Genomic DNA, 25,005 nt, shown 5'->3' on the forward strand with positions numbered 1-25,005 from the left:
TCTACTGTAAATAGCCTCTCTCCTGTATATAGCCTCTCTACTGTATATAGCCTCTCTCCTGTATATAGCCTCTCTACTGTAAATAGCCTCTCTCCTGTATATAGCCTCTCTACTGTATATAGCCTCTCTCCTGTATATAGCCTGTCTACTGTATATAGCCTCTCTACTGTATATAACCTCGCTACTGTAAATAGCCTCGCTACTGTAAATAGCCTCGCTACTGTAAATAGCCTCTCTACTGTAAATAGCCTCTCTACTGTATATAACCTCTCTACTGTATATAGCCTCTCTACTGTATATAGCCTCTCTACTGTATATAGCCTCTCTCCTGTATATAGCCTCTCTACTGTATATAGCCTCTCTACTGTATATAGCCTTACTACTGTATGTAGCCTCTCTCCTGTATATAGCCTGTCTACTGTATATAGCCTCTCTACTGTTTATAGCCTCTCTACTGTATATAGCCTCTCTACTGTAAATAGCCTCTCTCCTGTATATAGCCTCTCTACTGTATATAGCCTCTCTACTGTATATAGCCTCTCTACTGTATATAGCCTCTCTACTGTAAATAGCCTCTCTACTGTATATAGCCTCTCTACTGTATATAGCCTCTCTACTGTATATAGCCTGTCTACTGTATATAACCTCTCTACTGTATATAGCCTCTCTACTGTATATAGCCTCTCTACTGTTTATAGCCCCTCTACTGTATATAACCTCTCTACTGTATATAGCCTCTCTACTGTATATAGCCTCTCTACTGTATATAGCCTTACTACTGTTTATAGCCTCTCTACTGTATATAGCCTCTCTACTGTATATAGCCTCTCTCCTGTATATAGCCTCTCTACTGTATATAGCCTCTCTCCTGTATATAGCCTCTCTACTGTATATAGTCTCTCTCCTGTATATAACCTCTCTACTGTATATAGCCTCTCTACTGTAAATAGCCTCTCTACTGTAAATAGCCTCTCTACTGTAAATAGCCTCTCTACTGTATATAGCCTCTCTCCTGTATATAGCCTCTCTACTGTATATAGCCTCTCTCCTGTATATAACCTCTCTACTGTATATAGCCTCTCTATTGTATATAGCCTCTCTACTGTAAATAGCCTCTCTACTGTATATAGCCTCTCTACTGTATATAGCCTCTCTCCTGTATATAGCCTCTCTACTGTAAATAGCCTCTCTCCTGTAAATAGCCTCTCTCCTGTATATAGCCTCTCTACTGTATATAACCTCTCTACTGTATATAGCCTCTCTACTGTATATAACCTCTACTGTATATAGCCTCTCTACTGTATATAGCCTCTCTCCTGTATATAGCCTCTCTACTGTATATAGCCTCTCTACTGTAAATAGACTCTCTACTGTATATAGCCTCTCTACTGTATATAGCCTCTCTCCTGTATATAGCCTCTCTACTGTATATAGCCTCTCTCCTGTATATAGCCTCTCTACTGTATATAGTCTCTCTCCTGTATATAACCTCTCTACTGTATATAGCCTCTCTACTGTAAATAGCCTCTCTACTGTAAATAGCCTCTCTACTGTAAATAGCCTCTCTACTGTATATAGCCTCTCTCCTGTATATAGCCTGTCTACTGTATATAGCCTCTCTACTGTATATAACCTCGCTACTGTAAATAGCCTCGCTACTGTAAATAGCCTCGCTACTGTAAATAGCCTCTCTACTGTAAATAGCCTCTCTACTGTATATAACCTCTCTACTGTATATAGCCTCTCTACTGTATATAGCCTCTCTACTGTATATAGCCTCTCTCCTGTATATAGCCTCTCTACTGTATATAGCCTCTCTCCTGTATATAGCATCTCTACTGTATATAGCCTCTCTACTGTATATAGCCTCTCTACTGTAAATAGCCTCTCTACTGTATATAGCCTCTCTACTGTATATAGCCTCTCTACTGTATATAGCCTGTCTACTGTATATAACCTCTCTACTGTATATAGCCTCTCTACTGTATATAGCCTCTCTACTGTTTATAGCCCCTCTACTGTATATAACCTCTCTACTGTATATAGCCTCTCTACTGTATATAGCCTCTCTACTGTATATAGCCTTACTACTGTTTATAGCCTCTCTACTGTATATAACCTCTCTACTGTATATAGCCTCTCTACTGTATATAACCTCTACTGTATATAGCCTCTCTACTGTATATAGCCTCTCTCCTGTATATAGCCTCTCTACTGTATATAGCCTCTCTACTGTAAATAGCCTCTCTACTGTATATAGCCTCTCTACTGTATATAGCCTCTCTCCTGTATATAGCCTCTCTACTGTATATAGCCTCTCTCCTGTATATAGCCTCTCTACTGTATATAGTCTCTCTCCTGTATATAACCTCTCTACTGTATATAGCCTCTCTACTGTAAATAGCCTCTCTACTGTAAATAGCCTCTCTACTGTATATAGCCTCTCTCCTGTATATAGCCTCTCTACTGTATATAGCCTCTCTCCTGTATATAACCTCTCTACTGTATATAGCCTCTCTACTGTATATAGCCTCTCTACTGTAAATAGCCTCTCTACTGTATATAGCCTCTCTACTGTATATAGCCTGTCTACTGTATATAACCTCTCTAATGTATATAGCCTCTCTACTGTATATAGCCTCTCTACTGTATATAACCTCTCTACTGTATATAGGCTCTCTACTGTATATAGCCCCTCTACTGTATATAGCCTCTCTACTGTAAATAGCCTCTCTACTGTATATAGCCTCTCTACTGTATATAGCCTCTCTACTGTATATAGCCTCTCTACTGTAAATAGCCTTACTACTGTATATAGCCTCTCTACTGTATATAGCCTCTCTACTGTATATAGCCTCTCTACTGTAAATAGCCTTACTACTGTATATAGCCTCTCTACTGTATATAGCCTCTCTCCTGTATATAGCCTCTCTACTGTATATAGCCTTACTACTGTATATAGCCTCTCTACTGTATATAACCTCTCTACTGTAAATAGCCTCTCTACTGTATATATTCTCTCTACTGTAAATAGCCTCTCTACTGTATATAGCCTCTCTACTGTATATAGCCTCTCTACTGTATATAGCCTTACTACTGTAAATAGCCTCTCTACTGTAAATAGCCTTACTACTGTATATAGCCTTACTACTGTATATAGCCTCTCTACTGTATATAGCCTCTCTACTGTATATAACCTCTCTACTGTATATAGCCTCTCTACTGTTTATAGCCTCTCTACTGTATATAGCCTTACTACTGTAAATAGCCTCTCTACTGTAAATAGCCTTACTACTGTAAATAGCCTCTCTACTGTATATAGCCTCTACTGTATATAGCCTCTCTACTGTTATTTTTCACCGTCTTTTTACTGTTGTTTTATTTCTTTACTTACCTATTGTTTATCTAATACCTTTTTTGCACTATTGGTTAGAGCCTGTAAGTAAGCATTTTACTGTTGTATTTGGCGCACGTTGACAAATAAACTTTCATTTGAAGTTTAATTCACTCCTAAAAATCAACAAAACATAAGAAAACTATCATCAAGGATGAGGTCATTATAGTCAATCATATCTAAAATCAGCCTGATGTTATTACTAATGTGTCGCCCGTGCATAAAACCAGATTGTTCTTCATCAATTATATGATGCAAGCCTTGTTTCAACCTCTTAGCAAATACAAGGGCAAATCATTTCCCATCATTATTCAACAGGCTAATGGGTCTCCAGTGGTCTATATAAAGAGTATCCTTATTAGGTTTGGGGATCAAAGTAATTACACCTTGCTTTAAGGAAGCCGGTTACTCCCCTTTTTCTATTGATTCTTGAAACATAGCAAGAATGAAATCAATTGATGGAAGTGAATGCTTTATAAAACTCACTTATTAAACCATAATTTCCATAAGGCTTTTAATACAGTCTTTTATCTCAATTTCAGATAACTCATCACAAAAAAATCCCTGAAATCATTATCTATCTATCTTAGCAATGTTTGCTACATTATCTAAGAAAAGATTCATATTGGAAATTGGCTGGGCTGATGTATACAGATTCTGATAAAACTGGGCAACATGCTGAGAGATTTCTTTTGGATTTTCATTGGGAGTATTATTGATCATTAATTTACATATGGAAGTCTTTTCGCCTGCCCTTTTTATCTAAATTAAAGAAATATTTTGTGTTTTTCTCTCCCTCTTCCATCCATTTTCGTCTTGATCTTACAAACGCTCCCCGGGCCTTTTCCTCGTAGATACAGTCTAACTGCATTTGTAATGATGATAGCTCCAGTAATTCCTGATTAATTAGTTCAGTTTTTTTAGTATAATCCATTATTCCCTTTAAGATGTTATATTCTTTCTCTCTCTTGGCACGAGCAATTTCTTTCCCCATTGAAATAGCCAAAAGCCTTATATCAAATTTCATTAGCTCCCAGTAACTTCCAAACGTATTCATAACACAGGCACAATTCCAGTATTTATAAATAATTCCTTCTACTGCCTTCTTAAATACTTAATTCTCTAGTAAAGTCTTATTCATTTTCCAGTAACTTTTACTAACTTTTTTGTTGTTGACAAACCATGCAAATTTATCTTTATTGAGACTCCTTTGTGGTCTGTTAAAATCGATGGTTCAATCAAGACTGTATCAACCTTGTCAGCCATATCTTCAGATATCAGCCAGAAATCAATATGGGATTGTATAGATAAATATTTGGTACTCCATGTAAACATAATTTTATCTAGAACACCTAACCTTAGACGTATATTCCTTATCTCATAAACAGAATTGCTATCCTTAGGAGGCCATCTATCTAGATCATCATGTAATACTGTATTAAAATCTCCACAACCAATGGAAATTTTGACATAATTTTACTTAGTTTCCTCTCGATGTCTCTAAATAAAATACAGTTACTTGACTTGTTATTGGAAGCATAAGTATTTACAACAATGAATTGAACGTGGTTGACGTCTACCAATAGTATAATCCATCTCCCTGTATTATCTGCTTCATGACTCAATACATGACCCTTAAAGTTGCCTTTTAAAATAGCGACACCTGCTGACCGATTTAGTACCAAATATCATTCCCCCATTGACACTTCCAAAGCCCAGTATCTGTGGAACTGAGTTTCTGAGTTTCTTGAATGAAATAAAAGTCGACGCTTAGACAGCCAAGGATTTGGATGTGAAAATTACAAAGGTATCAAGTTGATTTTGATTGGTCCAGCCATTTGGAAACACCTCCAAATGGTACCACCTCACAACACCAAATATGGAAGAGATACAACCAAGATTTGCGCAGTCTAAACTACCAACAATCACAGCAAATGAACGCCCTTATTTCATTAACACTATTAAGGTTATAATATTGTCGAGAACAATCTAATGATTCGTTCTATGTAATTTATAATGACATAGGGCAGCGGAAGCTACGTTTTGACATTACTTTCATAGCACCCTTTTGAATCACCCCAACAGCTTGTGAAATCACAATTATTATATATGTTTACCTTTTTATTTAACTAGGCAAGTCAGTTAAGAACAAATTCTTATTTACAATGACTGCCTACACCAGCCAGACCCGGACGACAGCTGGGCCAATCGTGCGCCGCCCCTATGGGACTTCACAATCACAGCCGGTTGTGATACAGCCTGGATTCGAACCAGGGAGTCTGTATTGACACCTCTTGCATTGAGATGCAGTGCCTTAGACCGCTGCGCCACTCTGGAGCACCACAATGATGACAAAAGGTTTACCTACTAATTATAGGCCTCATTTTGAAACGTCGGCGTGTTTCCGAGCCACTATAATGTAATTTTGACGACATCTTCATCAGCGTCAATTGAGTAGAACCCAACAGTGCTTAAAGAGAATCTTCGTAACGATATTGTGACACAACATGCAACCCGTGAATAGCAGTATATTTGTCCCTAATTAAAAACCAACAAATGACTGATCCATGATTTGTTTATTTTGCTCTGTGTGTTTCTCCAGTGCTGGGAATACGGGGTACCATTGTGCAGAGAGCTGGCTTTCCAGTATGAGACATTATACGACTACCAAAGCCTCAGCTGGATAAGGGTGAGGAGATGTCGTCGTCGTAGTCGCTCGCTGCTGATTGTGGGGTTTTATGGCTGGGTTTCTGTACAGCACTTTGTGACATCTGCTGATGTAAAAAAAAGGGCTTTATAAATACGATTGATTGAGTGATTGATTGAGTGATTGATTGATTGATTGATTGATTGATTGATTGAGTGAGTGATTGAGTGATTGATTGATTGATTGATTGATTGATTGATTGATTGATTGATTGAGAAAGGTTAAGGTCGCAACCTAAAATTGAGTTACCAAACTTTTCACCTAAATATACCCATTGATGTGAATGGGAGAATTGCACAACATTATTTGTATTTATTTGTAGAACATAATGATTGTGTTTTGTCAGAAAATGGAAGCTGCTTACTATGACAGCATCATTGAGCAGCAGCGTCTCGAGCCAGAGTTCTTCAGGGTGGGATTCTACGGACGCAAGTTCCCCTTCTTCCTCAGAGTGAGTCAATCCAACTGTATGGGCCCGCATCACAAATGACAGCCTATTCCCTACCCTAGATAGTGCACTATTTCTGACCAGCACAGCATAAGGAATAGGGTGTCAATTGAAACACAATCAATGTCCTTATACTTTTGAATATTCTGAATATTCTGGTTCTTACTTACTCCGTGTTGTGCCACTAGAACAAGGAGTTTGTCTGCCGCGGTCATGACTACGAACGGCTTGAAGCCTTCCAGCAAAGGATGCTGGGAGAATTCCCACAAGCCATTGCCATGCAGCACCCTAATCAACCAGACGAGGCCATCTTACAGTGTGACGCCCAGTGTATCCTTCTGAAATAAAGTGAGAATGGAAACTGTAGTGTGTGTGTGTGTGTGTGTGTGTGTGTGTGTGTGTGTGTGTGTGTGTGTGTGTGTGTGTGTGTGTGTGTGTGTGTGTGCACTGAGGAACACCTTCCTAATATTGAGATGCACCCCCCTTTTTGTCCTCAGAACAGCCTCAATTCGTCGAGGCAGGAACTCTACAAGGTGTTAAAAGCGTTCCCCAGGGATGCTGGCCCAAGTTGACTCCAATGATTCCCACAGTTGTGTCAAGTTGGCTGGATGTCCTTTGGGTGGTGGACCCTTCTTGATACACACGGGAAACTTTTATGAAGCGTGAAAACCCCAGCGGCGTTGCAGTTCCTGACACAAACCGTTGCGCCTGGCACCTATTACCATACCCCGTTCAAAGGCATTTGTCTTGCCCATTCACCCTCTGAATGGCACACATACACAATCCATGTCTCAATTGTCTCAAGGCTTAAAAATTCTCCTTTAACCTGTCTCCTCACCTTCATCTACACTGATTGAAGTGGATTTAACAAGTGACATCAATAAGGGATCATAGCTTTTCACCTGGATTCACCTGGTCAGTCTATGTCATGGAAAGAGCAGATGTTGTTGATGTTTTGTTCATTCGATATATGTGTGTGTGTGTGTGTGTGTGTGTGGATGAGTGATTGCATCATACTTGCTCTCGTGTGTGTGTGTGCCAAATGGAAAACACACTCTCACCCAGGCATCTTTTCCTTGACGCGGTACCTCTCAGATCTGCAGATCTATGCGGTGACGCCGGTACCGGAGAATGTCAAAATTCTCCAAATGGACCGCGTTCCAGACCGCATCAAGAGCTTCTACCGTGTCAACAACGTGCGTCGCTTTCGCTACGACCGGCCCTTCCACAAAGGATCCAAAGACAGAGAGAACGAGTTCAAGAGCTTGTGGATCGAGAGGACTACGCTGATCCTCACACTTCCTCTTCCTGGTATCTCTCGCTGGTTTGAGGTGGACAAGAGAGAGCTGGTGAGTGACACTACATACCTGTGACAATGATACTCCTCTGTAGCTCAGTTGGTAGAGTACGGTGCTCGGTGGTAGAGTACGGTGCTCGGTGGTAGAGTACGGTGCTCGGTGGTAGAGTACGGTGCTCGGTGGTAGAGTACGGTGCTCGGTGGTAGAATACGGTGCTCGGTGGTAGAGTACGGTGCTCGGTGGTAGAGTACGGTGCTCGGTGGTAGAGTACGGTGCTCGGTGGTAGAGTACGGTGCTCGTTGGTAGAATACGGTGCTCGGTGGTAGAGTACGGTGCTCGGTGGTAGAGTACGGTGCTCGGTGGTAGAGTACGGTGCTCGGTGGTAGAGTACGGTGCTCGGTGGTAGAATACGGTGCTCGGTGGTAGAGTACGGTGCTCGGTGGTAGAGTACGGTGCTCGGTGGTAGAATACGGTGCTCGGTGGTAGAGTACGGTGCTCGGTGGTAGAATACGGTGCTCGGTGGTAGAGTACGGTGCTCGGTGGTAGAGTACGGTGCTCAGTTGGTAGAGTACGGTGCTCAGGTGGTAGAGTACGGTGCTTGCATGTCGTTTTGGATTAAAGTGTCTGTGAAATGGCTTATATTATTATTATTAGACCTGTGTTGGTGCCTTGGTACTGCAGATGGAAAAAAGTGTTACATCTGTCTGTGATGAAGATGTAATGTAACACGCATGAGAGCGTCAGCTGTTCCAGGACGACGCTCTCTGTAGCCGATGTGAGCAAGACCTTTAAACAGGTCAACATTCACAAAGCTGCAGGGCCAAACGGATTACCAGGACGTGTACTCAGAGTATGTGCGGACCAACTGTCAAGTGTCTTCACTGACATTTTCAACCTCTCCCTGACCGAGCCTGTAATACCAACATGTTTCAAGCAGACCACCATTAGTCCCTGTACCCAAGGAAGCGAATGTAACCTGCCTAAATGATTACTGCCCCGTAGCACTTACGTCAGTAGCCATGAAGTATTTTGAAAGGCTGTTCATGGCTCACATCTACACAATCATCCTGGAAACCCTAGACCCTCTCTAATTGGCATACCGTCCCAACAGATCCACAGATGACGCAATCTCAATCACACTCCACACTGCCCTTTCCCACCTGGACAAAAGGAACATTCATTGACTACAGCTCAGCGTTCAACAACATATTGCCCACAAAGCTCATCACTAAGGACCCTGGGACTAAACACCTCCCACTGCAACTGGATCCTGGACTTCCTGACGGGCCGCCCCCAGACGGTGAGGGTAGGTAACAACACATCCACCACGCTGATCCTCAACACGGGGGCCCCTCAGGGGTGTACTCCCTGTTCACCCACGACTACGTGGCCAAGCACGACTCCAACACCATCATTAAGTTTGCTGATGACACAACAGTGGTAGGCCTATAAGGAGGTCAGAGACCTGGCAGTGTGGTGCCAGGAAAACAACCTCTCCCTAAATGTGAGGAAGACAAAGGAGCTGATCGTGGACTACAGGAAAGGGCAGGCCGAACAGGCCCCCATTAACATCGACGGGGCTGTAGTGGAGCCGGTCAAGAGTTTTAAGTTCCTTGGTGTCCACATCACCAACAAACTATCATGGTCCAAACACACCAAGACTGTCGTGAAGAGTGCACGACAACACCTTTTCCCCCTCAGGAGACTGAAAAGATTTGGCATGGGTCTCCAGATCCTCAAAAAGTTCTACAGCTGCACCATCGAGAGCATCCTGACCGGTTGCATCACCGCCTGGTATGGCAACTGCTCGGCATTTGACCGTAAGGCGCTACAGAGGGTGGTGCGTACGGCCCAGTATATCACTGGGGCCAAGCTACCTGCCATCCAGGACCTATATACTAGGCTTTAAAAATGGTCAAAGACTCCAGTCATCGAAGTCATGGACTGTTCTCTCTGCTACCGCACGGCAAGCGGTACCGGAGCACCAAGTCTAGGACCAAAAAGGGCTCCTTAACAGCTTCTACTCCCAAGTCATGAGACTGCTGAACAATTAATCAAATGGCCACCAGGACTATTTACATTGACCCCCCCCTTTGTTTTTACACTGCTGCTACTCACTGTTTATTATCTATGAATAGTAACTTTACCCCTACCTACATGTACAAATTACCTCGACTAACCTGTACCCCCACACATTGACTCGGTATATAGCCTCGTTATTTTTATTGTCACTTTATTGTGTTACTTTTGATTTTATTTTTATTACTTTAGTTTAATTAGTAAATATTTTCTTAACTTGAACTTGAGCTGCATTGTTGGTTAAGGGCTTGTAAGTAAGGATTTCTGTTGCATTCGGCGCATAAATACAATTTGATTTGATAACATGCAAGTTACTTGCATTGTGTTGCCCAGGTGGAGGTCAGTCCTTGGAGAATGCCTTCTTCTTCCTCTTCCTCCTCCTCAGGTCCTGTTACAGTACTTCTGTTGTGTGTGTTGTCCAGGTGGAGGTGAGTCCTCTGGAGAATGCCATCTACGTGGTGGAGAACAAGAACCATGAGCTGCGGACCCTGATCAGCCAGTACCAACACAAGCAGCTCCATGGCAACATCAACCTGCTGTCCATGTGTCTCAATGGGGTCATTGACGCTGCCGTCAACGGGGGCATCGCTAGATACCAGGAGGTAGGTGCCACCATAGAACCAGGGGAGAGTCCTCAGAAGAGTGAATTTCATAAAAATACTCAAATATTTCAAAATGTTACCTTTTTAGATAAAACTTTACTAAATATATTCACCTCACCAAATAATTTATTAAACCACATTGTTTGGCAATGAAGGTCTACAGTAGCCTCAACAGCACTCTGTAGGGTAGCACCATGGTGTAGCCGGAGGACAGCAGGCTTCCGTCCTCCTCTGTGTACATTGACTTCAATACAAAACCTAGGAGGCTCACGGTTCTCACCCCCTTCCATAGACATACACAGTAATTATGACAACTTCCAGAGGACATCTTCCAACCTCTCAGAGCTCTTGCAGAATGAACTGACATGTTGTCCACCCAATCAAAGGATCAGAGAATGAATCTAGTACTGAAAGCATAAGCTACAGCTAGCGAGCACTGCAGTGCATAAAATATGGTGAGTAGCTGACTCAAAGAGAGAGAAAGAAAATAGTTGAACAGTTTTGAACAAATGAATTTCTTCCAAAATTAAGGAGGAGAGAGGGATCTATATTTGGTTGTATTTTTGAACTTTCCCTTTCACTTGCTGCTAGCTAGTTTAGCCTACTCAAACACCCAGCACAAACCGAGAGGGATGCTATGTTAGCTAGCTGGCTATGGCTATCCAACACTGGAACTCTTCCAAGTTTGGTTTTATTAATTTATTGCCACTGGGGCCCGTCGGTGTAACTGCTTAACTGCTTGCTGCTGACTGTACACTGTACTGCATGATTGTAGCGGGTTTACTAATGTATTAGTTCTAGAAGCTATGTTCACTATGATGTTAATATGATGACAATGATGTAGGCTGTGTGTAGCAGTTAGCGGTTATGATATGAAGGTTTGGCTTGGAAAGGTTTATTCGTCTGGTCACAGACCGCTGATGTGTTGTGCACTGAAGTCCACAAGCAAAGGGAAAAGGTACGAGGACATCGTGCAGATGTGAGAAGGAATACAACGAACAAGGGATCATGCTTTTTTTTTATGTGGCTTCTATGAAAGTGATAATGCTGTTTGTATGAGGCTTCTATGAAAGTGAACTGTGTGTGCGTGTGATCAGGGGTGTATTCATTACGCCGATTCGGGTTGAAAGAAAATTCTTAAAAGGAAACAATTGGAATGAAACCGGGATAAACATAACTGAATTTGTCCAATAAAAAAACTCTGTCTTTTCAAATGCAGACACATTTTGTCCTAAACCTGAAGAGTGGAGGGGAAGCATGTAGATGATGAATAGCAGGGGTCCCAGGACTGAACCTTGAGGCATGCCTTGCTTGACAGGGGCTGGGGTGGATGAACGGCAGGGGTCCCAGGACTGAACCTTGAGGCATGCCTTGCTTGACATGGGCTGGGGTGGATGAACGGCAGGGGTCCCAGGACTGAACCTTGAGGCATGCCTTGGTTGACAGGGGCTGGAGTCTCTGAGGAACACAAAACTCTTGCTTGTTTTAGAATATACTTTTTGGGGGATTTCCTTTGATATACCGTCCCCCCTCACATCCCGTATGTCTGTCTGTCTCTCCCTCAACCAGGCCTTCTTTGATAAGGAGTACATCAGCAGCCACCCAGAAGACACAGAGAAGATCACTGCCCTCAAAGACCTCATGCAAGAACAGGTATGTTTGTATCTTAATGTTGAGATCAAATTCAAATGTGGCAATAAACTGAAACTCAACAAACTGTTGCTGTCTCCTGTTGTAGGTTTACATCCTGGGGGTGGGGCTTGCGGTCCATGACAAGCTGGTGCACCCTGAAATGCGTCCCCTGCACAAGAAGCTGATAGATCAGTTCCAGATGATGAGGAGCAGTCTCTATGTGAGTGACTTTTTCAGCATTCTCTAATGTACGTGACTTTTTCAGCAGTCTCTATGTGAGTGGCTTTTTCAGCAGTCTCAAGATGTGTCCTTTGAGCCTTATCCACTTCTGTCTGGTGCAGTTGGTTCTAGAAGTAACTTAGTTAGCTATTCAATCAGACACATTCTCCAGAGAGTGTTTTCCGTACTACTTGCCGGATGGAGGGAGCTGACAAGTGATTTAGGAACCGGCAGTCCTATTCTGTGACCCGGTTATTGCTGACTGTACAACAGGCTCAGAAATCATTCAGTACAGGTAGCCAGACGGACACTTTCTACATCTAGACTAGGGTCAACTCCACTTTCTACATCTAGACTAGGGTCAACTCCACTTTCTACATCTAGACTAGGGTCAACTCCACTTTCTACATCTAGACTAGGGTCAACTCCACTTTCTACATCTAGACAACTCCACTTTCTACATCTAGACTATGGTCAACTCCAATTTCTACATCTAGACTAGGGTCAACCCCACTTTCTACATCTAGACTAGGGTCAACTCCACTTTCTACATCTAGACAACTCCACTTTCTACATCTAGACTAGGGTCAACTCCAATTTCTACATCTAGACTAGGGTCAATTCCACTTTCTACATCTAGACAACTCCACTTTCTACATCTAGACTAGGGTCAACCCCACTTCCTACATCTAGACTAGGGTCAACTCCACTTTCTACATCTAGACTAGGGTCAACTCCACTTTCTACATCTAGTCAACTCCACTTTCTACATCTAGACAACTCCACTTTCTACAGCTGGACAACTCCACTTTCTACATCTAGACAACTCCACGTTCTACATCTAGACTAGGGTCAACTCCACTTTCTACATCTAGACAAGTTTCACAGACATGTGACTAACAGAAATTGAATAATGTGTCCCTGAACAAAGGGGGGGTCAAAATCAAAAGTATCAGTCAGTATCTGGTGTGGCCACCAGCTGCATTAAGTACTGCAGTGCATCTCCTCCTCATGGACTGCACCAGATTTGCCAGTTCTTGCTGTGAGATGTTACCCCACTCTTCCACCAAGGTACCTGCAAGTTCCCAGACATTTCTGGGGGGAATGGCCCTAGCCCTCACCCTCCAATCCAACAGGTCCCAGATGTGCTCAATGGTATTGAGATCCGGGCTCTTCGCTGGCCATGGCAGAACACTGACATTCCTGTCTTGCCGGAAATCACACACAGAACGAGCAGTATGGCTGGTGGCATTGTCATGCTGGAGGGTCATGTCAGGATGAGCCTGCAGGAAGGGTACCACATGAGGGAGGAGGATGTCTTTCCTGTAACGCACAGCGTTGAGATTGCCTGCAATGACAAGAAGCTCAGTCCGATGATGCTGTGACACACCGCCACAGACCATGACGGACCCTCCACCTCCAAATCGATCCCGCTCCAGAGTACAGGCCTCGGTGTAACGCTCATTCCTTTGACGATAAGCGCGAATCCGACCATCAACCCTGGTGAGACAAAACCGCGACTCATCAGTGAAGAGCACTTTTTGCCAGTCGTGTCTGGTCCAGCAACGGTGGGTTTGTGCCCATAGGTGATGTTGTTGCCGGTGAAGTCTGGTGAAGACCTACCTTACAACAGGCCTACAAGCCCTCAGTCCAGCCTCTCAGCCTATTGCAGACAGTCTGAGCACTGATGGAGGGATTGTGCGTTCCTGGTGTAACTCGGGCAGTTGTTGTTGCCATCCTGTACCTGTCCCGCAGGTGTGATGTTCGGATGGACCGATCCTGTGCAGGTGTTGTTTCACGTGGTCTGCCACTGCGAGGACGATCAGCTGTCCATCCTGTCTGCCTGTAGCGCTGTCATAAGCATCTCACAGTACGGACATTGCAATTTATTGCCCTGGCCACATCTGCAGTCCTCATGCCTCCTTGCAGCATGCCTAAGGCACGTTCACGCAGATGATCAGGGACCCTGGGCATCTTTCTTTTGGTGTTTTTCAGAGTCAGTAGAAAGGCCTCTTAAGTGTCCTAAGTTTTCATAACTGTGACCTTAATTGCCTACCGTCTGTAAGCTGTTAGTATCTTAACGACCGTTCCACAGGTGCATGTTCATTAATTGTTTATGGTTCATTGAACAAGCATGGGAAACAGTGTTTAAACCCTTTACAATGAAGATCTGTGAAGTTACTTGGATTTTTACGAATTATCTTTGAAAGACAGGGTCCTGAAAAAGGGACGTTTCTTTTTTTGTTGCTGAGTTTATTTAGTGCTTTCTCTCTCTACAGGGTCTGCCGGGACTGGACAAGCTGAGTGCTGCCTGTTCTGGGGCCAGCACCCCTAGAGGCATCCTGGCTACGCACGGCCCCATGAGCCCCGACATCCTGGCTACGCACGGCCCCATGAGCCCCGACAGCTTCAAACTCATTCACAGGCACAGGTGAGGCACACACACACAGATATGGTCACACACACACACACACACACACACACACACACACACACACACACACACACACACACACACACACACACACACACACACACACACACACACACTTAGAGATGTGGTCACACACACACACAGAGATGTGGTCACACACACACACACAGGCATGCACACAATCCCCTTCCTCTACCACAGCCCCTCCTGGCCTCAACCCCTCACTGGTGATTTCAGTGCTCTCACGAGTCACGGCACAAACCCAACACGCATCCCACTGGGCACAGACATCAGTTAAACGTCGAGTTTTGATTGACATTTGGTTGAGTTGTCAATTAACGTGAAATTAACAGAACATTTCACCATGTTAATATAGTTTAACAGTTGGGTGAATAAATAAAAAGAGAGATTCTATCAGTGTTCCAGATAGATTTTTTATTTGTAGTTGTTGAAATGACGCGATATTGATTCAAGCAGTTTTTGCCCAGTGGGATTGTGGTTCGTCCTTCACTGCATCTGAGCTCCTAGACTGTGTGGCTCTCCTTTCCTGTTTCAAGTGTCCTTCACTCCTCAGTCACTCTTTCTATCTCTCACTCTCTCTATCTCTCACTCTCTCTATCTCTCACTCTATCTCTCTCTCACGATCTCTATCTCTCACAATCTCTATCTCTCTATCTCTCTATCACGATCTCTCTCTCTCTCACGATCTCTCTCTCTCACGATCTCTCACGATCTCTCTCTCTCTCTCTCACGATCTCTCACGATCTCTCTCTCTCACGATCTCTCTCTCTCACGATCTCTCTCTCACACGATCTCTCTCTCACACGATCTCTCTCTCTCACGATGTCTCTCTCTCACGATCTCTATCTCTCACTCTCTCTCACTCTCTCTCACTCTCTCTCACTCTCTCTCTCTCTCTCTCTCTCACTCTCTCTCTCTCTCTCACGATATCTCTCTCTCACGATCTCTCTCTCTCTCACTCTCTCACTCTCTCTATCTCTCTCACTCTCTCTATCTCTCTCACAATCTCTATCTCTCACTGTCTATCTCTCACTCTGTCTATCTCTCACTCTGTCTATCTCTCACTCTCTCTATCTCTCACTCTCTATCTCTCACTCTCTATCTCTCACTCTCTCTCTCTCACAATCTCTCTCTCACGATCTCTCTCACGATCTCTCTCTCACTCTCTCTATCTCTCACGATCTCTCTCTCTCACGATCTCTCTCTCTCACGATCTCTTTGCTCACAATCTCTCGCTCTCTCTGCCTGACCAATGTCTCACTACACCCCCACCTATAGCAATCATTCATTCACTCTTTCTCTCTCTTCCCTCATACCCCCACCCCTCCCCAACCTTCCTTCCCTCCCTCCCACCCCTCCCCAACCTTCCCTCTCCACCGCCCCTTCACCCCTCACCCCCCCCCTCCACAACCCTCCCTCTCTGTTCTCCCTCAACCCCCCCTCTCTCTCTCCCCCCCAGTCCACTGAATCTGCTGGGGTCTATCCGCCAATCGTCCTCCTCACTGTCCTCTCACACCTCCAGCGAGACGGGTAACCTGGTGATCCTGACGGACAGCATGGTGGAGGACATCTACCGTATGCAGGTCTGTCTCCACGCCAGGGCAGCACCAGCAGTACACGTTGTACCCATCTCAATGTACTGTACCCGCTGTACCCACCTAACTGTACTGTACCCACCTCACTGTACCGTACCCGCTGTACCCACCTCACTGTACTGTTCGCACCTCACTGTACCGTACCCGTTGTACCCATCTCACTGTACTGTACCCGCTGTACCCACCTAACTGTACTGTACACGCTGTACCCACCTCACTGTACCCACTGAATTCACTGTACCCAACTCACTGTACTGTACCCACCTCACTGTACCCACTGTACTGTACCCGCTGTACCCACCTCACTGTACTGTTCCCACCTCACTGTACTGTACCCGTTGTACCCACCTCACTGTAATGTACCCGCTGTACCCACCTAACTGTACTGTACCCACCTCACTGTACCGTACCTGCTGTACCCACCTAACTGTACTGTACCCACTCTACCCAACTCACTGTACTGTTCCCACCTCACTGTACCGTACCCGCTGTACCCACCTCACTGTACTGTACCCGTTGTACCCACCTCACTGTACTGTACCCGCTGTTCCCACCTCACTGTACTGTACCCGCTGTTCCCACCTCACTGTACTGTACCCGCTGTACCCACCTCACTGTACTGTACCCGCTGTACCCACCTCACTGTACTGTACTCGTTGTACCCACCTCACTGTACTGTACTCGTTGTACCCACCTCACTGTACTGTACCCGCTGTACCCACCTAAATGTACTGTACCCACTATACCCACCTCACTGTACCCACCTAACTGTACCCACCTAACTGTACCCACTGTACCCATTGAACCCGCTGTACCCATTGAACCCACTGTACCCACAGAGAGGACTCAGCCATGTTGAGCCCCCCCCATCTCTGACCAAGCTCCTTCGCAAGATGGATAATAAAGTTATTTTCTGTTGTAATTCTTATTCCCACAGAAGTGGGCGCCCAATGAAATACAGTTAACTAGCTGCTAAGTAAGGGCCAGATGCTAATTTAGAGCCGCATGGGGAACACAGAAAGTGTATGGCCCTAAATAACTACAGGTGAAGCTGATAAAGTTGCTAAAACCACAATGACTCTGCATCGGTTGGATGAGGTCCTTTACTTCTACTTAACAGTCAGGAGATTATTTCTGGAAGGAAGTAAATAATTTGGTTTCTGGCTCATTTACTGTAAGTAATCTAGTTTCTGGCTCATTTACTGTAAATAATCTGGTTTATGGCTCATTTACTGTAAATAATCTGGTTGATGGCTCATTTACTGTAAATAATCTGGTTGATGGCTCATTTACTGTAATTAATCTAGTTTATGGCTCATTTACTGTAAATAATTAGTTTATGGCTCATTTACTGTAAATAATCTGGTTGATGGCTCATTTACTGTAAATAATCTGGTTGATGGCTCATTTACTGTAAATCATCTGGTTGATGGCTCATTTACTGTAAATCATCTGGTTTATGGCTCATTTACTGTAAATAATCTAGTTTATGGCTCATTTACTGTAAATAATCTAGTTTATGGCTCATTTACTGTAAATAATCTAGTTTATGGCTCATTTACTGTAAATAATCTGGTTTATGGCTCATTTACTGTAAATAATCTGGTTCATGGCTCATTCTACTGTAAATAATCTAGTTTATGGCTCATTTACTGTAAATAATCTGGTTTCTGGCTCATTTTACTGTAAGTATATTTTCTCTTTCTTGTCTCAGCCCAGTCCTTCGTCCTCCAGTCTGAGCTCTACCCACTCAGCCCCCTCCCAGATGATGAACTCTGACCCCACCAGTATCAGAGGTAGGTTGTCTACTGTAGTCACATTTTACTAGCAATGGGTTCAAACCCCTACTTTGCATGTCTAGTTGTGATGCTCTGTTCCTCTCTGTCCTGTCTCCTCTCAGTATCTCTGTCTAGTTGTGATGCTCTGTTCCTCTCTGTCCTGTATCCTCTCAGTATCTCTGTCTAGTTCTGATGCTCTGTTCCTCTCTGTCTCCTCTCAGTATCTCTGTCTAGTTGTGATGCTCTGTTCCTCTCTGTCTCCTCTCAGTATCTCTGTCTAGTTTTGATGCTCTGTCCCTCTCTGTCTCCTCTCAGTATCTCTGTCTAGTTGTGATGCTCTGTTCCTCTCTGTCTCCTCTCAGTATCTCTGTCTAGTTGTGATGCTCTGTTCCTCTCTGTCTCCTCTCAGTATCTCTGTCTAGTTGTGATGCTCTGTTCCTCTCTGTCTCCTCTCAGTATCTCTGTCTAGTTGTGATGCTCTGTTCCTCTCTGTCCTGTCTCCTCTCAGTATCTCTGTCTAGTTGTCATGCTCTGTTCCTCTCTGTCCTGTATCCTCTCAGTATCTCTGTCTAGTTTTGATGCTCTGTTCCTCTCTGTCCTGTCTCCTCTCAGTATCTCTGTCTAGTTTTGATGCTCTGTTCCTCTCTGTGTCCTCTGCCCTCTGTGGTAGGCTCCCCGTCGCTGCCAGAAAAATACAGACACAACCGTGAGATGTTGATGCTGCTGCCTCTGCACCGTGAGAGACCCAGTTCTGCCATGTACCCCAACATCACTGAGAACGGACAGGTACAGCTACAGGTACAGCTACAGCTACAGGTACAGGTACAGGTACAGCTACAGCTACAGGTACAGGTACAGCTACAGGTACAGGTACAGGTACAGCTACAGCTACAGCTACAGGTACAGCTACAGGTACAGGTACAGCTACAGGTACAGCTACAGCTACAGGTACAGGTACAGGTACAGCTACAGCTACAGCTACAGGTACAGCTACAGGTACAGGTACAGGTACAGGGACAGCTACTGTTGGCTTGGCCCACGCTACTCCGCTCCTCTTCAATCTCTATCCACAAAGAATCTCACAGTATTGGTGCTGATCTAGGGTCAGTTTCCCCCCTTTTTTTTTTTTTTAGATCATAATCAATATGATTATATGGGCAGATCCTAGGTCAGTACTTCTACTCTGCTTCAATCACTATCTCTATAGATCTTCTTATTGGAACGTAATGAAGTACTTCCTGGTACAGCCAGAGTAGGATGACCCTCACCTCTGGGTCTGGTACCTCTCCATATGTTCTTCCTGTTCCTGCTTGCTTTTTTTTTAGGCCAGATTATTGTAAAAAAGAAAAAAAACACTTTGTGACAACTGCTGATGTAAAAAAAAAAAAGGCTTTATAAAAATACCTTTTGATTTGGTTCACTGATTCATTGGTTGTTGTGTCCTTTCTGTGTCTCCAGCCAACTAACTTCCAGCGAGCGTTGTTCCACCAGGTGATTGGTCCATGCAAGCCCTGTAGCGACCCTAACCTGTCCGTAGCAGAGAAAGGTACTGTTGTCCTGCCTGTCCTCAGCTTATTGCCCTTCAGTCTGACCTTGAGTCTGTTGCGTTAGAGTTACAGTACTTGTCCTATATATATAAAAAAGGGAAATCGCTGCCTACTTCTGATGATAGTCTGTAAGTAGTGTTGTTGCTGCGTTGACTAAAAGCTATCTGTATAAATTCACGAGTGCAGACATTCTGTCAGTCTGCTGTAATACTTCATCACACACCTTCCATCTCTTCTGCCAGTCTGTGTGTTCATGGGTCTGCTTTATCTGTTGATTCAGTCAGTGGGTACAAGGCAGTTCACAGAATCTCCTAATAATTCAGATGGTTTCATCCACAGTATCTTCAGCCTGTAGATATCCCACTGTGGATCATTTTGTAGAGAACAGCCCAGTCGGCACTAACTTGTTGCTATGACTAAAGCCCTTTGTAAGCCTCAGAGTTTATAGAAGGTGATGACCAACTGTTATTCAGAGTTTATAGAAGGTGATAACCAACTCTTGAACAGAGTTTATCGAAGGTGATGACCAACTCTTGAACAGAGTTTATAGAAGGTGATGACCAACTCTTGAACAGAGTTTATAGAAGGTGATGACCAACTCTTGAACAGAGTTTATAGAAGGTGATGACCAACTCTTGAACAGAGTTTATAGAAGGTGATGACCAACTCTTGAACAGAGTTTATAGAAGGTGATGACCAACTCTTGAACAGAGTTTATAGAAGGTGATGACCAACTCTTGAACAGAGTTTATAGAAGGTGATGACCAACTCTTGAACAGAGTTTATCGAAGGTGATGACCAACTCTTGAACAGAGTTTATAGAAGGTGATGACCAACTCTTGAACAGAGTTTATAGAAGGTGATGACCAACTCTTGAACAGAGTTTATCGAAGGTGATGACCAACTCTTGAACAGAGTTTATAGAAGGTGATGACCAACTCTTGAACAGAGTTTATAGAAGGTGATGACCAACTCTTGAACAGAGTTTATCGAAGGTGATGACCAACTCTTGAACAGAGTTTATAGAAGGTGATGACCAACTCTTGAACAGAGTTTATAGAAGGTGATGACCAACTCTTGAACAGAGTTTATCGAAGGTGATGACCAACTCTTGAACAGAGTTTATCGAAGGTGATGACCAACTCTTGAACAGAGTTTATAGAAGGTGATGACCAACTCTTGAACAGAGTTTATCGAAGGTGATGACCAACTCTTGAACAGAGTTTATCGAAGGTGATGACCAACTCTTGAACAGAGTTTATCGAAGGTGATGACCAACTCTTGAACAGAGTTTATCGAAGGTGATGACCAACTCTTGAACAGAGTTTATCGAAGGTGATGACCAACTCTTGAACAGAGTTTATCGAAGGTGATGACCAACTCTTGTACATTTCTCTCCTTCATCTATGTGTGGTACTGGTGTGTTATTGGTCAACCCTGTAAGTCAACATAAACAACATTAATGATACATATTAACCCCCTAAAAAAGAAAAGAATAATCAAAGACGTTACTAACGCCACCATTACAGAACATTGGCTACATTAATATATAAAAAAACATGAGCTGGCTGAGTAATGGCGAATAAACTTTAACCTATAAAAATAGAGTCTCACACCCTATATATATATATATATATATATATATATATATATATATATATATATATATAAACTCCCAGTAATTTATTAATTTCGTAATTACTGGGAGTTTATATATAGAGAGTGCGACTCTCTTTAGTTTTTATACATTAATATTACTAACATCGCTGTAAATGCCTTCAATATTAACAAAAGGATGATAATAATGTTGATTTTAATGATGACGATGATGAAGATTTTTTATGGTTATTTTTTTTAATTTTTTTTATTGTAATGATGTTATTGTGTAAATATTACCTGTCTCTCCACTGCAGTCCTAATCTCGGATAAACACAGAACTAAAATATTGCATCAGATGCTGATGATTAATGATGATTCAGAGTTAATTAATTAGATGATTAAGTTCTGGGGGGGGGGGGACGTGTTAGAAAACAAACAGGAAGTGGAAGCAGGGCTGTAGCTCCACCTGGCTTTTGTTTTTCAAGTTAGGGGAAAGTCTATGTGCCAAATGTCCCCTCCACTTCTGAAATTCGCAATATGCGAACACGATTCATGATTTGTCCAAATGATCTGTGCACCGGAAACAAAGTTCCTCATTAGTCGGCGCATCCCACAGTCTGTTGACAGACGTTACGATATCAGTTATGTTATCCCACAACTACGATATCAGTTATGTTATCCCACAGTTACGATATCAGTTATGTTATCCCACAACTACGATATCAGTTATGTTATCCCACAACTACGATATCAGTTATGTTATCCCACAACTACGATATCAGTTATGTTATCCCACAGTTACGATATCAGTTATGTTATCCCACAACTACGATATCAGTTATATTATCCCACAGTTACGATATCAGTTATGTTATCCCACAGTTACGATATCAGTTATATTATCCCACAGTTACGATATCAGTTATGTTATCCCACAACTACGATATCAGTTATGTTATCCCACAACTACGATATCAGTTATGTTATCCCACAACTACGATATCAGTTATGTTATCCCACAACTACGATATCAGTTATGTTATCCCACAGTTACGATATCAGTTATATTATCCCACAGTTACGATATCAATTATGTTATCCCACAGTCTGTTGACAGACGCTTCGATATCAGTTATGTTATCCCACAGTTACGATATCAGTTATATTATCCCACAGTTACGATATCAGTTATGTTATCCCACAGTCTGTTGACAGACGCTTCGATATCAGTTATGTTATCTGTGTCTGTCCACTAGAGATTACTGCCGTCCCAACCATCCTCAGCAGCTCAGGGTTAGGGTGGACAGTAGAGTGAAGTTGTAATATTATCTGTCTCTCCTCTACAGTCCTGACCACCCCCAGCTCCTGGAGTCTGGACAGTGGTACTAGAGAGGCGTTGCCATTCCTGTCCGCCCACGTTGGGAGTGTGTTGGCCCCCCCAGTCCCGCCTCGTAGCCTTCCTCATGGTAAGACCATCTAGACATTGAGTGCCACACTCCAAACTAAACATTTTCTGCTAGTTAAAACAATCAAGAAAGAAAGCTAGCACAAAGCATATGCTGCTCCCAGCTTCTTTAATGGCTTTATTCAAGACCACCTACAATGCCTTGCAAAAGTATTCATCCCCTTTGGCGTAAATTTTTGTACATTTATTACACCTTTATTTAACCATTTAGGCCAGTTAAGAACAAGTTCTCATTTACAACTGCGACCTGGCCAAGATAAAGCAAAGCAGTGCGACAAAAACAACCACAGAGTTACACATAAACAATATAAAAATCTATGTACAGTGTGTTTCAAATGTAGAAGAGTAGGGAGGTAAGGCAATAAATAGGCCAACGAGGCGAAAAAATTACAATTTAGCATTAACACTGGAGTGACAGGTGTGCAGATGTGGATGTGCAAGTAGAGATACTGGGGCGCAAAAGAGCAAAAATAAATAACAATATGGGGATGAGGTAGTTGGATGGGCTATTTACAGATGGGCTATGTACAGATGCAATGATCGGTAAGCTGCTCTGACAGCTGATGCTTAAAGTTAGTGAGGGAGACATGGGTCTCCAGCTTCAGTGATTTTTGCAATTCTTTCTAGTCATTGGCAGCAGAGAACTGGAAGGAAAGGCGGCCAAAAGAGGAGTTGGCTTTGGGGATGACCAGTGAAATATACCTGCTGGAGCGTGTGCTATGGGTGGGTGTTGCTATGGTGACCAGTGAGCTAAGGTGGGGCTTTACCTAGCAAAGACTTATAGATGACCTAGAGCCAGTGGGTTTGGTGACGAATATGAAGCGAGGGCCAGCCAGCATTGGTCAGTAGTACATGGGGCTTCGGTGACACAGCGGATGGCACTGTGATAGACTGCATCCATTTTGCTGAGTAGAGTGTTGGAGGCTATTTTGTAAATGACATTGCCGAAGTCAAGGATCAGTAGGATAGTCAGTTTTACGAGGGTATGTTTAGCAGCATAAGTGAAGGAGGCTTTGTTGCGAAATAGGAAGCCGATTCGAGATTTAATTTTGTATTGGAGATGCTTAATGTGAGTCTGGAAGGAGAGTTTACAGTCTAACCAGACACCCAGGTATTTGTAGTTGTCCACGTATTCTAAGTCAGAACCGTCCAGAGTATTGTCAGGCGGGCAGGTGCGGGCAGCGATCGGTTGAAGAGCATGCATTTAGTTCTACTTGCATTTAAGAGCAGTTGGAGGCCACGGAAGGAGTGCTGTATGGCGTTGAAGCTCGTCTGGAGGTTTGTTAACACAGTGTCCAAAGAAGGGCCAGAGGTATACAGAATGGTGTTGTCTGCATAGAGGTGGATCAGAGAATCACCAGCAGCAGGAGCGACATCATTGATATATACAGAGAAAAGAGTTGGCCTGAGAATTGAACCCTGTGGCACCCCCATAGAAACTGCCAGAGCTCCGGACAACAGGCCATCCGATTTGACACACTGAACTCTATCTGAGAAGCAGTTGGTGAACCAGGCGAGGCAGTCATTTGAGAAACCAAGGCTATTGAGTCTGCCAATAAGAATGTGGTGATTGACAGAGTCGAAAGCCTTGGCCGGGTCGATGAAGAAGGCTGCACAGTACTGTCTTTTATCGATGGCGGTTATGATATCGTTTAGGACCTTGAGCGTGGCTGAGGTGCACCCATGACCAGCTCGGAAACCAGATTGCATAGCGGAGAAGGTATGGTGGGATTCGAAATGGTCGGTGATCTGTTTGTTAACTTGGCTTTTGAAGACTTTAGAAAGGCAGGGCAGGATAGATATAGGTCTGTAACAGTTTGGGTCTAGAGTGTCTCCCCCTTTGAAGAGGTGGATGACCGTGGCAGCTTTCCATTCTTTAGGGATCTCAGACGATACGAAAGAGGTTGAACAGGCTAGTAATAGGGGTTGCAACAATTTCAGCGGATAATTTTTGAGAGGGTCCAGATTGTCTAGCCCAGCTGATTTGTAGGGGTCCAGATTGTGCAGCTCTTTCAGAACATCAGCTATCTGGATTTGGGTGAAGGAGAAGCGGGGGGGCTTGGGCAAGTTGCTGTGCGGGGTGCACAGCTGTTGGCCGGGGTAGGGGTAGCCAGGTGGAAAGCATGGCCAGCCTTAGAAAAATTCTTATTGAAATTCTCGATTATCGTAGATTTATCAGTGGTGACA

At 43.6% G+C, this 25,005-nt stretch overlaps 1 protein-coding gene across 1 annotated transcript in view; it reads left to right on the top strand.

Annotated features, from left to right (window-relative positions):
• The window catches only part of LOC106566212 (dedicator of cytokinesis protein 3), a 398,163-nt gene that overhangs the window by 360,937 nt on the left and 12,221 nt on the right, over positions 1 to 25,005 (top strand). The window contains exons 39-51 of the mRNA XM_045691962.1: positions 5,997 to 6,083; positions 6,448 to 6,552; positions 6,738 to 6,879; positions 7,645 to 7,898; positions 10,349 to 10,528; positions 12,098 to 12,181; positions 12,267 to 12,380; positions 14,659 to 14,810; positions 16,294 to 16,417; positions 18,144 to 18,225; positions 18,878 to 18,993; positions 19,666 to 19,753; positions 22,700 to 22,819. Of these exons, the coding sequence (XP_045547918.1) occupies positions 5,997 to 6,083; positions 6,448 to 6,552; positions 6,738 to 6,879; positions 7,645 to 7,898; positions 10,349 to 10,528; positions 12,098 to 12,181; positions 12,267 to 12,380; positions 14,659 to 14,810; positions 16,294 to 16,417; positions 18,144 to 18,225; positions 18,878 to 18,993; positions 19,666 to 19,753; positions 22,700 to 22,819 (1,648 nt within the window). The remainder of the gene's footprint in view (positions 1 to 5,996; positions 6,084 to 6,447; positions 6,553 to 6,737; positions 6,880 to 7,644; positions 7,899 to 10,348; positions 10,529 to 12,097; positions 12,182 to 12,266; positions 12,381 to 14,658; positions 14,811 to 16,293; positions 16,418 to 18,143; positions 18,226 to 18,877; positions 18,994 to 19,665; positions 19,754 to 22,699; positions 22,820 to 25,005) is intronic.

This window comes from Salmo salar, chromosome ssa12 (genome assembly GCF_905237065.1).
Source record: "Salmo salar chromosome ssa12, Ssal_v3.1, whole genome shotgun sequence".
NCBI classification, from domain to species: Eukaryota; Metazoa; Chordata; class Actinopteri; order Salmoniformes; family Salmonidae; genus Salmo; species Salmo salar.